General features: G+C 49.4%; 1 protein-coding gene across 3 annotated transcripts; it reads right to left on the reverse strand.

The window, feature by feature from the left end:
• Positions 1-2,496: 2,496 nt before the first annotated feature.
• On the reverse strand, positions 2,497-12,227 carry NMRAL1 (NmrA like redox sensor 1). Of its 3 annotated transcripts, none has more exons than XM_060124316.1 (6): positions 12,004-12,220; positions 11,735-11,808; positions 8,207-8,445; positions 5,301-5,550; positions 3,865-4,055; positions 2,497-2,785 (listed from the first exon to the last, which is right to left on the reverse strand). In XM_060124316.1, the coding sequence occupies exons 2-6, from the start codon at positions 11,772-11,774 to the stop codon at positions 2,606-2,608; spliced, it is 900 nt and encodes a 299-aa protein (XP_059980299.1). In that variant the 5' UTR covers positions 11,775-11,808; positions 12,004-12,220; the 3' UTR covers positions 2,497-2,605. The 3 variants fall into 3 exon arrangements, with proteins under 3 accessions (XP_059980299.1, XP_059980298.1, XP_059980300.1); XM_060124315.1 differs by having other exon boundaries at positions 11,967-12,219; XM_060124317.1 differs by lacking the exon at positions 3,865-4,055 and having other exon boundaries at positions 11,967-12,227.
• Between the last annotated feature and the right edge of the window lie 6,092 nt (positions 12,228-18,319).

The raw sequence follows: 18,319 nt of genomic DNA on the forward strand, positions 1-18,319 counted from the left end.
TTGTTGTCATTTCTTCTTTGAAAGAGTTCAGACAGCTTTCTGCAGGTGGCCCAGCAGGGGGTTACTGGTGGTCACCTGCCAGTCAGGCCACCCCACGTCTCTGCTGGCCTTCCTGGGGCGGCTGGAGGTGGCTGTCCTAGTCCTTGGAGTCACGTGCGCCAAGCGACGGGTGGCGCTCTGACAGGCGCTGACCCTCTCCAGCCCAGATCCCAGAGGGGGGAGGGTGCTGATCTGATGAATGTTCTAGGGTTTGGCATGTAGCTTTTTCTCTGGCAGCCTGCGATTTGAGAGACGTGCAGTGTGGCCTACTTAGGTCCCTACAGGTCACCACCTCCCTCACTAGATTTTTTTTTTCCTCCATTATTTTCAGAGGAATATTAAGGTATATTTTTGTGTTGCAGTGTTAGTCTGGGCTGTCTCACAAAAGCCCAAGTGCTGTCATGGCTGGAGTGGGCCCCGAGCATATAGCTCTGCCCCACTCTGGGTTCTGGGCTGAGCAGGTTGAGGTGTGAGGGCACTGCTGGGTTGGGTTGGGTGAAGAGGCTGGGAATACCTGTTGGGTGAGAAAGGGGCTCAGTGACTTCCTGCCAATTTCCAAACTTGTCCTTCATTGAACAGAAGTTTGTCAAGTGCCTGCTGTGGACTCAGTATGGGCCTGGAAGGATCCTAGACCCCGGGGTATGGCGGTGGGGAGCTAGATGGCTTCTCTCGTGATAGCTTAGGTTTTCTTCCTGGAGAAGCCAACTGAAGTCCCACTCGTGGCTGTCTTCTGAAAACAGAAGCCTAGACTTTGAAAGGGAAAAGTGGATTTTCTTTCTAGCGAGACATCTTCATTGCTGTACTGAGGCGTCCTCCCCTCAGATGGTCAGAAGGTGGCGGGGCAATATCTGTAGAATCAAGCGCCACTCAAGGCCTGGACTGGATTTGGCTTATTCCCACAGCTGGATCCTGAGACGCGTCTCCAGACAACTTTGCAGCCTGAGGTGGGGCTGTAGTGTGAGGTGAGGTATTTAAAAATACAAAAGAGTATCTCCAGGTCCCTGAGCCTCTGGGGATCGAGAGGAGGAGAGGTAGATGGTGTGAGCATTTGCTGAAATGTTTGGAGCATGGACAAGGGAAGGCATTGGAGGCTCACAGGCCTGACCATGTGAGCCCAGGGGAGTCAGACACCGCTTCGCACAAATGCCCTTACGTTGCCTTCACAACAGCCTGGCCAGGGGGCACCGGGTGAGCAAACAGACCCAAGAGGCTCGGCGACGTGTCCATGGCCTGCTTGTGGAGGAGGAGCGGCTGGAGCCTGGCATCAGCTCCCTGCAGTTCGCCCTGGACCTGGACCTGGACCTGGCACAGCAGGCTCTACCCAGGCTTGGTACTGGCCAAGGGCTGCTCCAGGATCTTGGCACGGTGAGTCACAGCCCCAGCAGGTGAGTTTCCCACGCAGGGGCCTGGGGAACTTGGGCATCACAGGGCTGGACACAGATGACCTCTCATGTTCTCTTGCTGATATGGGTGGGCTTGGAAGCCCATGTCATCACATCCTTTTCCTCCTACCCTGCCTGGGAGGCTGCTCCCCTCAGACCGCAAGCTGTCCCTGTCCCACTAAAGTGGGCCCCTCCTCCAGTGTTCCTCATTCCTCCTGCTCTCTGCAACCCTATTTCAATCTGCAGTCATTCTGCAGATTTGTATCTGGCTCTCTTGCTAAACCAGGCTCAAGGCAGGGCTCATACTTTTCTGGTGAACATTGTATTTAGGGCCTAGCTTACACTGGTAGGTTGTCAAAGAAGTGCTTTTTCAGTGACTCAGTTAATGAACAGATCGAATGAGTTTGGCTACCCTGCTCCCCTTTCAATGCCTCTGCGGGTCCTGAGGCTGAGGCGGGGTAGTACAGATGCTGGTGGAGGTTTCACAAGTCCACGCAGACACTGGTCAGTCCGCCGGCTGTGTCCTCTGGGCCTTCATTTCTCTTCTCTAAAGCAAGCAGGAGGGGGAAACGGTCCAAATGCCTGGGGAGCTCAACCCACCAAATAGGGCTGGGTGGTTATTTCTCTGGTTTCCCTTCCCAGCCTTTGCTGCGGGCAGTGTCACCTTTTCTCAGCAGTGTCCAAGTCTTATATGACCTGGGGTCCACAGAACTGCCACGTTCCTTCAAGGGTTTCTTTCCAGCCTGTTTTGCGATCACCCACATCTCGAGGCCTCTGCACCCGGGGGCCCAGGAGGCAGGAAAAGAGTGAGGGAGAAGGGGCCGGTCTTCCTGCCCTAAAACTCAAAGAAGGAACACGTGGGTGGCTGCACTCACGTTCTGGAGAGGAACGGCGTGTGTGCAGGGGTGTCAAATGTTGCTCCTGGCTGGCGGGGGTAGGGGGGTCCTCTCAGCCCCCCCCGACTTGACTGGGCCCCCCACCACTTTATGCTTCCTGTTGGAACTTTCATGTCCTCAGGCAGCTGCCACCCCAACCCCAGTCCCTGAAACAAAGCACTTTTCTTTTGGAAGCCATCTGTGAGAACAATGGCCTTTATTTAAAAAATAAACTTTCTTGTAACACAAGAAAGGATCACTGTGACTATACCTCCCGTCCCCCCAGATGGGGTTGAGAGGTGGGCAGGGTCACAGTCCTGCAAAGTCCCCTTTGTGCTGCTCCAGCCACTGGTCCAGCGTCCTGGCCTTGGGGTTGAGCCTCAGGCTCAGTTCGATGTTGCGGTCAGGTTTCAGGGCATAGAAACGGAACATATTGGCCAGGTCCTGGGCGCCGGGGAAGCCAAGCTTCTCGTAGTCCTCGGGGCTTATCTGGAAGCAGAGGGGCGTCTCTTAGGGTCGATCGGCATCTGCAGTACCCTGACCACGCTGTTGACACCTCAGTTCCTACCCTGGTCCCCACTAAGTTCACCTGAAAACCAGTCTATTATAAACATGAAACGTCAAAAACCACTGTTCTAGGGCAATTTAAATCCTGTTCTTCCAAGATGACGAGATGAAAACTTCTCAGTCCTTTCCAAATCAGAACTATGCTTACGTCACTTCTTGCTCAAAAAACCAAAGGTGTTCCCCTTTCCTGACCGAACTGAATCTTAACTCCTCAGCTTCCAAATCCTCCATGACTGCCTCAGGCTTTCTTTGTTTAGAGAGTAATATGCAACCATTTAGTGCATGTTTTCTAGTGCGTTCATTGGGAGCGTTTACAGCAATTGTTCCATTCAATCCTCACAGCAGCCCGAGGAGGGGGATACTCTCCATACACCCACTTTACAGATGAGGAAACTGAGGCAGAAAGGGGTCAGGGGCTGGGCCTCCAGTCACACACAGGTGGGTGTTAAGGGCTGGGAGCAAGATCTGAGTCCAAGGTCTGACTGGCCCATCCTGCCGTAGCTTCTCCCCCATCATTGCTCTGCTTGGGTCTGAGGGCGCTCTACAGGTGGTTTTTGTCATTTAATGACTTGGAGTAGCCCAGATTTTCATAATGAGAAACAAGAAACAAGGCACCTGGGGGTCTGGACAGGAAGACAGAGTAGGCAAGGGGAGGAGGGGACTGTGCCAGGCCAAGAAGAGGGGACCAGGATGGGGCCTACTCCGGCCTCCTTCCCCTCCCCGAGAGAAGCCCAAGACACCCTGCGTTTTCCCTCCTTGCTTTGGCCCCTACTGTCCCCTCTTCCTGGAACCCTTCCTTACCACTTGATCAACTGACAAAACCAGAAGTTTCACTCAGTGGCCACACCTGGCTCCTAAGAACAGCACGATATAAACGTTCACAGTGAATGAATTTGGCTTTACGCTGCTCAGAGTGCTAGGGCAGCCCTAAATGCCCCTTCCCTTCTACCCACAAAGCCCCTCTGACCGTGGCTGCCAAGTCCCAAGCCTGGGCCCTCCACCTTGGCATCTCGCACGGTCTTCCTGGTATGCCTGGAGAGCAAGGCAGCGTACTCCTCCACCGTGTGCCTGCAGGTGCTGAGCCCGACGTTCTGGCCGATGTAGTCTTCGGGCATCTTCAGCAGGCTGAGCACCACGGGGCCCAGGTCGGACACAGACATGCCGTCCATGGGCACGTCACCCATGGGCAAGCCTGGGAGGGAAAGAGGGACGTGCTGGCACGCGTCTCTGAGGGGTCGGTCCCCACCGGCCAGTCGGCTGGATGTGTGCACAAGCCAGCACCTGGCACGAGGCAGACACCCCCGGTGTCAGCAGGAGAAATGAGTCAGGAAATGGGACACGATCGAGCTGTGCCACCTGGCAGGCCATTCAAACCCTGGGAGGCTGGCTGTGCTCTTCCCAAGGTGGGGAGAACCCTGGGCCTGCTGCCCCTCTCAGGCCTGAGACGGGAACAGGGGGAAGGAGAGGAAGGCTTTGATAGGCACCTCTGAGAACAGGAGCTCCCAGGGTTCAGGCCCCTGTACACTTCGTCAGACCCGAATCCCTGATAGGGACGCCTGTGGTGGGGGGTGCTCCAAACACCAGCTCCACCGGCAGGAGTGCTCGATCAGGTGAGGCCAGGGCTGACCGCAGAGCAGCATGACGGGTGCTGATAAACATGTTAAATTAACGAGTGACTCCACCTGCCAAGGTGTGGTCTTGGGGATGGAGAGGCAGAGCTGTGTCCTGATGAGGCACCTGGAGCGCTCAGGCCCTGCCCTATAAAATTTCCGTGGCTGCCCATTCAGATGGGCCAGGGAGCCTGCCGGGGTGGAGCCTGTTCCAACTTACAGACGGAACACAGGTGAATCTGATTATGGCTTTGCAAACCGGTGTGCCAACACAAGGACAAGACTGCTCACCAGCAGGTGAGACCCAAGCGAGGGTGAGCGGCGTTCACGCAGAGGTGAGAGGCTGGGAGGGCTCAGACCCCTCCTGCTCCGCCTGCTGAGCCACCTGCATTAACCCACTGCCCCGCCGGCAGGACACAGGTCGTACATGGTTCCCTCGAAGCTGTTTACAGATTTGCAAACAGATGTTGAGAAGAAAGTGCTTTCCTATTTCGGGAAATCTACAATTGGACCTCGCCGTCCAAATCCTCTCCTTATTTATGAAGCAGTAACGATAAGCACACTCTCTCCGTAAAGCTCTCCGACAGACAAAGCACTGCATCCCCAGACTCGGCAGATTTTCCCATGGCCCCGGGGAAGTCCGAGTCATGCCCATCTCACGGGACAGGACGCAGAGGCCCAGCATGGTCACATGCGTTGCTCGCAGTCACAGCCTAACGTGAGCGAGCCAGAGCTTGGACCCAGAGCCCTCTGAGGACAAGCCCAGTGGGCCACCACGGCTCCACACGGTGAGAGGAGACACCCGAGGAAGTGGGTAGGGCACTCACTCAGCAAGTAGCTCTTTCCATCTGGGGCTTTCTGGGGCAGGAAGCAGGAGAGGAGGTTCTCGAAATAACAGGGCAGCCGCACGCTGGTCATGGGGACGCCAATGTCCCGGAAATATTCCTCCACCTCCCCTTTGCCATCAAAGTGTCCCGCTGCCAGTCTCCCTGCTGTCAGCTTCTTGATGTTCTCCAGGCCACTGTAGACCACGTAGTGCAGGCCCAGGCGCTTCGCCAGATCGGCCAGCAGCTTTCCCTGGTGGGCAGGGAAGGAGAAACCACAAAGCTCAGAGGGAGGATGTGTGTCCCCATCACGGCACTGGCTCTCCCACCCCAGAGGCCACTGTGCCGGTGCCAAGAGCCCTCTGATAAGGCTCCCTCTTCCGTGTGCGGCTCACATGGCACCACACGCTCTACCACGGGATTATAAGCTTCTCACCACTCGCATAGCCTTAGCGCCCCTTCTCTAGATCGTCTGGGTCGTTCTACCTTCCAGTGTGCTGGACCACAGCCCACCGTGTGCCACGTGGGAGGGTGCGCACAGAGGCTTCCGCCTCTGCCTGCTCTCAGAAAGCATCTTGTCCCCGTGCTGGGCTGTCTTCCTGGGAGAGCCCCAACCATCCCCTAGGGAAGTGCTACGGCTCAGCAGTTAAGCACACAACACAAACCACCTGGGCTCCAGACCAGCTCTGCAGCACACTGGCTGTGCCATCCAAGACAAGGGGTCTAACTGTTTTGGCCTTGTCGGTTAAATGGGGACAGAAACACGACCTGCTGCACAAGGCTGTGTAGGGTGCTGGATGGTGGTCTCCCAAAAGATATGTCCATGTCCCAAACCCCAGAACCTGTGAATGCCACATCATTTGGAAAAAGGTTTCTGCAGATATTTTTGTTAAGGAACTTGAGATCATCCTGGATTATCCTCGTGGGTCCTCAACCCAATGACGAGTGTCCTTATGAGAGATGGAAGAGGAGACACAGAGAAGAGGAGAGGCCTTGTGTAAACAGAGGCAGAGCCCGGAGTGATGTTGCCTCACGGAGAGCTGGTACCACTGGGCGCTGGAAGAGGCAAGAATTGGAACCTCCCTTGGAGCCTCCAGACTGGGCAGGGCCAACACCTTGCTGTTGGATTCCTGGCCTCCAGAACGGGGAGAGAATAAATTCCTGTTGTTTTAAGCCACCTGGCTTGGGGTCATTTGTTATGGCTCAGGAGGTCAGGTTGACGAGATCTGCGTGCACCAGAAAAGCTGTCTCTGTCCACTCTCTGAGATGGGCTTCCATGTAAGACTGTAACTAAAGAAAGGCTCAGGGCTAAAAACAAGTTTGAAGACCAGTGGTCCGGTCCAGTCTCCCTTTATTGTACACAGGAGGAAAGACAGACCAGCGCGGGGAAGTCACGTCCACAGCCGCAATGGTGGGGAGCTGTGGATGAGGCAGGACTGAAAGCCGACAGGCACGGGTCTCAGCCCTGTGCCTTTGCTGTGGCACCAGTCATACCTCCCACAAATACCTGAGTGCCTGCTACGTGACAGGCCCACCACAAGTGTCCCCACCTTCCAAGAGACTTTAAAAAGATGCGTGTTCCTCTCATATCCCTCCCCCCACCACCTGGGCTCAATAACCACCCAACCAGAGAGAAGCTGGGTGGAAAACAGAATAAAGAGAAACAAAACATCTGAAAGGGGACATGGAGGACTTTTCGGAATGATGGAGATGTATTATATTTTGATTAGAATGGTAGTTACATGGGTATATTTATTTATTTTCAAATTTCATTAAATTGTACAATTAAAAGTTTACTTTTATTTATTTATTTATTTTTGGCTGCACTGGGTCTTCGCTGCTGTGTGTGGGCTTTCTCTAGTTGCGGAGAGCGGGGACTACTCTTCGTTGTGGTGCGCAGGCTTCTCATTGCGGTGGCTCCTCTTGTTGCGGAGCACGGTCTTTAGGCGCGTGGGCTTCAGTAATTGTGGCACGCGGGCTCAGTAGTTGTGCTCGCGGGCTCTAGAGTGCAGGCTCAGTAGTTGTGGTGCACGGGCTTAGTTGCTCTGTGGCATGTGGGATCTTCCTGGACCAGGGATCAAACCCATGTCCCCTGCATTGGCAGGCAGATTCTTAACCACTGCACCACCAGGGAAGTCCCTACATTTGATTTTAAGAAAATTATGGGTCAATAGAGTTTTTTAGAAAGTGTAAAGAGTCACTGGATGACACAAAGCAGATTGTGGTTGCCTGCAGCTGAGGAAGTGGGGAATGGGGAGTGACCGCTACCAGGTATGGTGTTTCTTTTGGGGTGATGAAATGTTCTGGAATTAGGTAGTGATAATGGCTGCACAACTTTGTGAATATGTTAAAAACCACTGAATTGTACACTTTAAAAGGGGGAACAGGGACTTCCCTGGTGATCCAGTGGTTAAGAATGAGCCTTCCAATGCAGGGGATGCGGGTTTGATGCCTGGTTGGGGAACTAAGATCCCACATGTCGCGGAGCAACTAAGCCCGTGCCTCAACTACTGAGCCGGTGAACCAGAACTAGAGAAGCCCACGTGCTGCAACAAAATATGCCGCGTGCCGCAACTAAGACCTGACGCAGCCAAAAATAAATAAATAAATACTTTAAAAATAGTAATAAAATAAAAGCTTTAAAAACAAAAGGGTGAACAGTATGGTACATGAATGATGTCTAAAAGAAGTCATTGGATGAGGAAGCGGCCACCTTCTGCCCTCATCAAAGTCTAGGAAGGCTGCATAGAAGAGGAGGGGAAAGGCCTGCAGTGTCAGTGGTCAGGCAGGGGTCAGCCCCTCTCTGGCAAGTTGGAGCTGCCCCACAAGGGCAAGTAGAGACCTGGGAGCGCCTTTGAAGATGGCCTGCTCCTGCCCTGGCTTCCCCACGCCCTCCCGCCTGCCCTTACCTGTTTGACCTCCTGCTCCTGGCTGCAGTTCTCCCAGTAGTTGGTCACGATGAAGGTGGCGTGAGCCCCGATCAGGGCCAGCTCCATGCTGGCCTCATCATCCTGGTCTCCCTGCACTACTTCTGCACCTTGCAGCCTCAGCTTCTTCGCTGCCCTCTGCCCAGGGTCCCGGGTCACCACTCGGACCCTGAATGTCCCATCTTCCAGGAGTGTCCGGGCCACTGAGCCCCCCTGGGCACCTGCAGAGAGTCAGAAAGACCCGCAGGGTGGGACCAGCCTGGGAGCCTGCCAAGGGTGAGGCCCTGCAGGGAATCCTCTGCCACAGCAACACACCTGGCACTTTTCACCTGTGATTCCCACTGTTTTGCCTCACACAATCTTGTAACTAACAGCTTCATTGAGATAGAATTCACATACCATAACATTCATCCTTTTATTTTAATTTTATTTTTTTAAATACAATTTTAAAACAAATTATTTATTTATTTTTGGCTGTGTTGGGTCTTCGTTGCTACACGCAGGCTTTCTCTAGTTGCGGCGAGTGGGGTCTACTCTTTGTTGTGGTGCCCAGGCTTCTCATTGCAGTGGCTTCTATTGTTGCAGAGCACGGGCTCTAGGCACATGGGCTTCAGTAGTTGTGGCGCATGGGCTCAGTAGTTGTGGCTCACAGCTCTAGGGTGCAGGCTCAGTAGTTGTGGCGCACGGGCTTAGTTGCTCCGCAGCATGTGGGATTTTCCTGGGCCAGGGCTTGAACCCGTGTCCCCTGCATTGGCAGGCGGATTCTTAACCACTGTGCCACCAGGGAAGCCCACGTTCACCCTTTTAAAGTGTACAGTGCAGCAGCTTTTAGTACATTCAGAGTGTGCAACCATCATTGCAGTCAATTTTAGAACATTTTCATTGCCCCAGAAAAGAAAGTCCATACCCATCAGCAGCCACTCCCCATTTTCCCTTCCCCTTTAGCCCCTGGCAACCACTAATCTACTCTCTGTCTCTACGGATTTGCCTATTTTGGACACTTCACATAAATGGAGTCACACAATATGTGGTGTTTTGTGTCTGGCTTCTCTCACTTATGTTTTCAAGGTTCATCCATGTTTTAGCAGTCATCACACTTACACCTTTACAAAAATTTTAAAATGTATTATGAAATATTTTTTTAATATTTATTTATTTATTTTGGCTGCGCCAGGTCTTAGTTGCGGCATGCGGGTTCTTTAGTTGCGGCATGCATGTGGGATCTAGTTCCCTGACCAGGGATCGAACCCGGGCCCCCTGCATTGGGAGCGTGGAGTCTTAGCCACTGGACTACCAGGGAAGTCTGTATTATGAAATATTTAGCACATACAAAAAAGGGATACTAACACCCATAAGCCCACCGCTTAGCTTAAGAAATAAAGTATCACCTATACCTTAAAAAAAAAAAAAAAAAGACTGAGGGGAATTCCCTGGCAGTCCAGTGGCTAGGGCTCTGCACTCTCACTGTTGAGGGCCTGGGTTTGATCCCTGGTCGGGGAACTAAGATCCCACAAGCTCCGTGGCACGGCCAAAAAAGAAAAAAAAAGAGAGAAAATTATTAAAATCATCAAAAGAAAGAAAATAAAAATCATCCATAAATATATGTATAAGAACATTGGCTGCAAATAAATAAATAAATAATTAAATAAATCCACTCCTTACCAAAAAAAAAAGAACATTGGCTGCAGTATTATTATCCATAGTGGAAGTTTATGGACAACCTAGATGTCCTTTGGTAAGAACCTGGCTAAATAAGTGCTAAATCCATACAAAAGTGATTAAAAAGAATGTGGCAGGGCTTCCCTGGTGGCACAGTGGCTAAGAATCTGCCTGCCAGTGCAGGGCACACGGGTTCGAGCCCTGGTCCGGGAAGATCCCACATGCCACGGAGCAACTAAGCCCGTGCGCCACAACTACTGAGCCTGTGCTCTAGAGCCCGCGATCCACAACTACTGAAGCCCGTGTGCCTAGAACCCATGCTCCACAACAAGAGAAGCCACTGCAATGAGAAGCCTGCGCACTGCAACAGAGAGTAGCCCCCGCTCGCTGCAACTAGAGAAGGCCTGCACTCAGCAACAAAGACCCAACACAGCCAAAAATAAATAAAAATAAAATTACAAAAAAAAAAAAAGAATGTAGCAGATCTGTATGCACGACTTATGTGACCACAACATGTCCTAGAGTGGAAAAGGCAACTGAAGAACTACAACTACCCTCATACAGTACTGGTGGGAATGTAAAGTGGTACAGTCGCTTTGAAAAAGTCTGGCAGTTCCTCAAAATGCTAAACACAGTCACCATATAATCCAGCAATTCCACTCCTAGGTATAGTCCCAAGAAAATTAAAAACATATGTCCACACAACAACTTGTATGTGAAGGTTCACAGCAGCATTATTCACAATAACCAAAAGGTGGGAACAAATCAAATGTCCATAATGGATGATGGATAAACACAATGTGGTATATCCATATAATGGAATATTATTCAGCCATAAGAAGGAATGAAGTACAGATTCATGCTACAATGTGGATGAACCTGGAAAACGATGCTCAGTGAAAGATGCCAGACACAAAAGGCCATGTACTGTATGATTTCATTTATATGAAATGTCCAGAATGGGCAAATCTTTAGACAATAGACTGCCAGTTTCCAGGGGCTGGGGAAATGGGGAGTGACTGCTAGTGGGTATGGGTTTTTTTGGGGGGGTGATGAAATGTTCTAAAACTGATTGTGATGAGGGTCACAGAGCTCTGTGAATATACTAGAATTGAACACTTTGAACATGTGAAGTGTATGGTATGTGATTTATACCTCAATAAAGCTGTTATATATTTTTAAAATATATACAGTAAAGTAAAAAACAGGACACTCCCATTTAATAAACAGTATCTTTATATACCTAATTTGCCTGGAAGGATACTCAAGAAACTTTTTTTTTTTTTTTTGCAGTACGCAGGCCTCTCACTGTTGTGGCCTCTCCCATTGCGGAGCACAGGCTCCGGACGCGCAGGCTCAGCGGCCATGGCTCACGGGCCCAGCCGCTCCGCGGAATGTGGGATCTTCCCAGACCGGGGCACGCGGCATATGGGATCTTCCCGGACCGGGGCACGAACCCGTGTCTCCTACATCGGCAGGCGGACCCTCAACCACTGCGCCACCAGGGAAGCCCTACTCAAGAAACTTGACAACAGTGATGGATGGGGTTTCGGGGACAGAGGTGGGAGGGAGATTTAATTTTGATATTATGTGCAATCACCTGCTATTCAAAGCTAAGTAATTTTTTAAAAAAATTCAAAGGGAATCTGCGCTCAGGTCCTGCCCCACGGCCCCACTGTGAGTCAGGGGTCCCAGCCATCTCATCGCTCCCTCCAGGACGCCGGGGACATCTTCTGGAGCTGAGGGGCGGGCGCCCACGCTCTGCGGGGTCGGACCGGCCTGACCTCTGCCCTGGGCTGGCCTTGGTGAGGGGTCCTGCGCCTCGGGGCCCCCGTTTGGGGTTTCGCTTACCTGTGGCTCCAAACACGACCACCAGTTTCTTGTCTGCCATGAGGCCGGGAGCCGGAAATTAAGTCCGGAGAGGTCTGAGGGCCGTGAGAGGTGCACAGTCGGTGAAGGGGTCGGGGGTGCTTGCCCGGAACGACCCCGCGCGCGCCGGGTAGGACCAAGGGGGCGGTCCGGCCGGGAGAGGTCGGGACACCGCGACCCCCGCCGCCTCGGGCCCGCCCCTCCCGGGTCCTACCTGCACCCGCCGCCCGGGTCCCCCAGGTCGGCTGTACCTCCTAGCCGCGGCCTAGGTGGGAAATGGTCCGGGAAATAGGGACCCCCAGTTTTGCAGCCGAGTCCACCGCCAAGGGGAAGGATGGAAGCCTGCGAGCGGCGCCGCCCCCCGCCCCCAGCTCCAGCTGCAACCTGGCAAAGTCACCCCTTCCCGGCGACCCTGCGTGAAGGGACCCCAGCCTGGCCTGCTTCCGAATCCCAGCCGTCTGGGCCCTGACTCTGCGCGGAGCTGACCCGCCACCCCCCTCCGCGGACACAGATGGTTCGTCCCAGCTCCGGCTAGACTCAGCCTCAGATCAGGACCAGCCAGCCCCAGGCCTGCGTAAACCGAATTTGTGTAAATCGGATCTAACCGAAATGTACACGCCGAGGGCTTCTTAGCCGGATGCTGGGGGTCATGACTGTGCGAAGCAAAAATAAATACATAAACACATAATAAATAAATAAAATTTTATCTTGCATGAGCATCTGAACTTTGATATACGGGTGTCACCCAAAGACAAATAAATCTATATCTGTGAGTCTTAATACCCAAGGCTCTGTTTGAGTTCTTGTATACCTGACTCACATTTGAGGTTGCTACTACTTGCCCGTTTTGAATTCTATTTAACAGGAAGGAGATCTCTCTCTCTCTCTCTCTCTTTCTTTCTTTCTTTTTTTTTTTTTTTCTTTTTTGGCCACAGGCAACGTCATGTGGGATCCTAGTTCCACGACCAGGCATTGAACCGTGCCTCTGCAATGGAAGCGGGGACGGCCAGGGAAGTCCCCAGAAAAGAGATTTCTTTGTGTTCAACTAAAACTCAAAAATGGCCCTCTCACTCCTCTTCGGAAATTTATTGCTGACTGGATAAAAGCATTCATTTTTTTCCTTTCATTCATTCCAAAATGTGTACTGACTCCTCAGGGAACGTCAGCTTCCTGACAGTAAACATTCTGTGTTCACTGCTGAGTTCCCAGCACTTAAAATAGTACCTGGCACAAAGTAGTCGCTCAATAAATATTTGCTGACTGACTGGTTGTCTAAACATCTACTAGGAACTGGAGTCACAGGGAAATCAAAGTAAAACTGGTGCTGTTTTCCCGAATCTAATAGTGGAGATAACCCACCAGGTAATGTGTATTTTATGTATGTAAAATATTGGTCTTTATGTGTTGTAAGATGCGTTTATTTTAATAAATACTCATTTATGTTTGTGTTTACAAGTGAAGGTGGTGTCTAAATAGAATGTTTAAATCTTGCATTGTCTCCACACCCTGTTATGCATGTCTCTGAGCTCAGACTGCAAAGTTTGCCAAGAATACCTTCCTCCCACCACCTTAGATAGGGCTGACTCCTACTCATTCCTTAATGCGCCACATAACCACCACTTCTTCCAAGAAGCCATCCCTGACCCCTAGGCTAGGGTAACTACTATTTCACTCCCATCTCTATTCCACTGGCAACATTGTCTCTACCATATTAGACCCAGGGCTTCTTAAGAGCTGGCCCCATGTCTTTTTTGTCTCTATCTCTCTCCCTCCTGGCACAATGTCCAGCACTTAGTAGGAACTCAATAAATACTCATTAAATGGAACACAAGTGCATATTATTCTGATAAAAGATGCGGTTTTTCTTTAACTGCATGGGTTAAACCACAAAACTCGATGTTCCGAGGTCTCCACTTTAAGGAAATAAATCCAAACAAGGAGATCCCTAGTGGGACCAGCTGCATAATGTGCAAGGCCCAGTGAAAAAAGAAAATGTGGGGCTCCTTGTTTTAAAATTACCAAGAACAGTGATAGCAGAGCATTAAACCAAACCCAAGGTCCTTCTGAGCCTGGGACCCAGTATGACTGCTCCAGTCATAAGCCCATGAAGTTGATTGGCCCTGGTCCCTAGGTTTGAGAGTAGCAGCCCAGGGCCACGCTGGGGCCTGAGCAACTCCAGTGCCCTTTGGCCTTGCTGAACCTGAAGCTTGGAAATCAGTGCAGGTAATGAGTGGCAGGGAACAGCATCTCTGCCCTGGGCTTCTGGTCAGTGGTGCTGGTGCCAGGAAGCTGTCCTGAAGTTGGTGGGCAGACAGGCAGCCTGGGCAAAGGTCTTGTTTCTTGAAGCCCCAGCTACCCACCTCAGGCGGTTCCCTGAGGCCTGAGGGAAGAGATTTGGCTATTGACTGGCATATGATCAGCCATGACTCGGCATCTCCTGTGGGACTTTATATCTGACAAAGGACTTCCAGCAAAGCACTTGCCAGCAGCTCACTCAGCCAAGCGACATGTACTAATGATGATAACAGTGGGAACCCTTCTCTGGGCTTCTCCTACATGTCAGGCACAGACTTAGCCCCACATTATCTCATTTTTAACTCTAGAGCAACCCCTCCTTCAATCAGTGCCACTCGATTTAATTCAATTTTACGTGTGCGTGTTTGGGGCAGGGGGCAGTTTTAAGATTCATTCATTTTTTTTCTTTTTTTTTTTGGCCACGCAGCATGGGCATGCAGGATCTTAGTTCCCTGACCAGAGATGGAACACATGCCCCCTGCAGTGGAAGCACGGAGTCTTAACCACTGGACCGCCAGGGAAGTCCCAAGATTCATTCTTTTATTATTTTTTTAAGTTAATCCTGTTGTGTTTTTTGGGTTTTAAAAAAATATTTATTTGGCTGCACCAGGTCTTAGTTTTGGCATGTGGGATCTTCGTTGCAGCATGCGGGATCTAGTTCCCTGCCCAGGGATCAAACCTGGGCCCCCTGCATTGGGAGTGTGGAGTCTTAACCACTGGACCACCAGCGATGTCCCAAGATTCATTCTTTTAAATTTGATTTTGATAGCATAATGCATTTATTCATTCTCATAAAAAGTTTAAATGGTACAGATATATAGCACAAGTGAGCCTTGACATCCCTCTGTCATTCTAGTGTGTAAACCTTCCCTCTTTTGGATGCATTTACATGCCTAAACATGAACATGTAGAAAGATAACATTTTGCAGTTAAAAAAATAAAACAATTACAAAACAATATTAAAAACAATTTTTAATATAAAAAATAAAAGGGATTATTGACTAAAAAAATTAAATAGTCAATCTAAGAAAGAAATGGAAAATTTTATTCTCATCAACCTGAGCTCTGAGAACTGTTCCAAAGAGGCAAGGGAGGAGGCCAGAATATATGTGATTTTGATGAAGGGTTACATGCAGTCAAGCACACATCGTGGGAGAAGCCTACTGCTATTCATGAGGAACAGATATCTTAGTTAATGGTTTTAGTGCTTTTCTAAGTATGGGAAGATACAGGAAACTGGGTTCTTAAAAATTTCTCCTGAAAATATCTGAGGGCCATTTCTGTCAGTTTTCCTAGAGCACAAAGTGCCTCATCCTGATCTTTGCTCTTTCAGGGTGGGTTGTAGGTCAGTGACTCTAGTGGCTAATGACAATTCTTGTAGAACTGGCTGGTGGGCAACATTCTTTATTTTACAATCTCCTCCCTTTCAGTCTTAATTTCAACCAAGTTTTGGGAGGCATTTTGTGGCCAGTTTGTCCCATGGAACTAGGAATGCTCATTCTCAGGTCAGGATTTCATTGATAGGCCACTTAATGTACTATTACTGGACTAGGCCCTGCTTAGAGTAGTCAAAAGCCTCTGGACCACCTGTCTTACAGTCTGTCATGGTCAAGGAAATGGTTCCCTCTTGTTGCTTCTTCCCATATGTAGAGTTACACTATTACAATCATTGATCTTCTAGAACTATATATAAGGTCAATTGTTTCAAGTTGCTTAATCGTCATTAATTTGATCTGAGGCTCAGTCACACATTTGGTAATGCAAGAAACATTAATCTTGTAAACGTAGAATACAAGTAATTCAGCTAGTTACATTAATAAAGTCATAAATAAATATTTAAGCTAAGAACTTCCATTAGGTGCAACCCAGTATCTCCCCAAGATATCTGCATCCTGACCCCTTACAGGATCGAGAAAGGAATGTTATGGTCTCAGGAATTTCATGACTGGCTTCAGAAGGGGAAAAATTGGTATTTATGGTGGAGCAGGTATTTCTGCCGCTAGGGAGGGCTGGTTAATGCATAAAGCAGATACACATAATGCACACTAGAGGGGAGGGAGGAGGCCCAAACAGAATTTTTTTTTTTTTTGGCCAAGTTGTGAAGCTTGTGGGATCTTAGTTCCCTGACCAGGGACTGAACCCGGGCCCTCGGCGGTGAAAGCGCAGAGTCTAACCACTGGACGGCCAAGGAATTCCCAGAATTTTTCTTGTCTCAAAATGTGAATTTTTACTTCATCAGTATCATATTGAATATATTTTTCCCCCGAATTTTATTATGAAAATTTGTGAACATAAAAAAAACTTGAAAGAACTCTATAGTAAGCAGCTATATATTAATACCACTTTCATTCTTTTTTTTTTTTTTTTGGCCATGCCATGTGGCATGTGGGATCTTAATTCCCCGACCTGGGATGGAAATCGCACCCCCTGCAATGGAAGCATGGAGTCTTTTAAAATTTTTTTAATTATTGTTTTAAATAACAACAATTTATTTAGTTTTTAAAATAAATTTATTTATTTATTTTTGGCTATGCTGAGTCTTTGTAGCTGCGCGAGGGCTTTCTCTAGTTGCGGTGAGCGGTGGCTACTCTTCCTTGCGGTGTGAGGGCTTCTCATTGCGCTGGCTTCTCTTGTGGAGCACGGGCTCTAAGCCTGAGGGCTTCAGTAGTTGTGGCTCTTGGGCTTAGTTGCTCCGTGTCATGTGGGATCTTCCTGGACCAGGGATCAAACCTGTGTCCTCTGCATTGGCAGGCGGATTCTTAACCATTGGACCACCAAGGAAGTCCAAAGGGCAGAGTCTTAACCACCGGACCTTCAGCGAAATCTCACCACTTTCATTCTTAACATTTTGCTATATTTGCTTTATCAGATATCTATCTAGCCATCAACTAATCTTTTTTTTTTATGTTTTTTCTAGTGAGTTGCAGACATCAGTACTCTTTTTTTGTTTGCGGTACGCGGGCCTCTCACTGTTGTGGCCTCTCCCGTTGTGGAGCACAGGCTCCAGACGCACAGGCTCAGCGGCCATGGCTCACGGGCCCAGCCGCTCCGCGGCATGTGGGATCTTCCCGGACCGGGGCACGAACCCGTGTCCCCTGCATCGGCAGGCGGACTCCCAACCACTGCGCCACCAGGGAAGCCCCATCAGTACTCTTTACCCTTTAACACTTCAGCACACACATTGTTTAGAGTTTAATATTTGTTTAGAGTTTAGAGTTTAGAGTTTCAATATTTGTTTTTAAGATTAAATTTACATACTATCAAATGTATTTTTAAAAATTTTTATTGGAGTATAGTTGATTTACAATGTTGTTAGTTTCAGGTGTACTGTAAAGTGAATCAGTTACACATATACATATAACCACTCTTTTATTAGATTATTTTCCCATATAGGTCATTACAGAGTATTGAGTAGAGTTCCCAGTGCTATACAGTAGGTCCTTATTAGTTACCTATTTTATATATAATAGTGTGTATACGTCAGTCTCAATTTCCCAATTTATCCCCCCCCCCCCAGCCTTTTCCCTCCTGGTAACGGTAAGTTTGTTTTCTACATCTGTGACTCTCTTTTGTAAATCAGTTCATTTGCACCATTTTTTTTAAAATTCCACATGTAAGAGATATCATATATTTGTCTTTCTGTCTGACTTACTTCACTCAGTATGACAATCTCTAGGTTCGAATGTATTTTTGTATTTTCCTACAACTTGCTTTTCCCCCTTCTACTTGATGTCCGCCCTTCCTTTTTTTTTGCGGAATCCTAGTTCTCCGACCAGGGATGAAAGCGGCCGAGTCCTAACTACTGGACCGCCAGGGAATTCCCTGCCCTTCCTTTTTATTCGGCACAGCTCTGTTGAATAGATGTGCCCCTGTCAACCCCAACCCCATCGTCTTTTGATAGACGTTAACGTTGTTTCAAGGTTTTCACCGAAATGCTGTTGCAATGACCTTCCTTGTTTGTGTCTCTTGGGGTTCTTGTGTTTCTCTAGAACAGCTACCCAAAAGTGGAAGTACTGGATCAAAGAGAATGCCTATTCTGAATTTTAACAGATATTTTGCCAAACTGTCCCCCCTTTCCCAATAACTCCCGCAAATACCGCTCATTCCCCACACCTTTGCCAGTACCGGACAATACCAGTCTTTTAATCTGCAGCCAGTTGCGTGGTTAAGGAAATGACGGGAAACCAGTGTGGCTGAAACAGAAGGGACAGGTGGAGCCCAGTGTTAGATGAGCCTGAAGCGGATGTGACAAAGGGCAAGAAAAGCGCCTAG

Source organism: Lagenorhynchus albirostris, chromosome 15 (genome assembly GCF_949774975.1).
Source record: "Lagenorhynchus albirostris chromosome 15, mLagAlb1.1, whole genome shotgun sequence".
NCBI lineage: Eukaryota > Metazoa > Chordata > Mammalia > Artiodactyla > Delphinidae > Lagenorhynchus > Lagenorhynchus albirostris.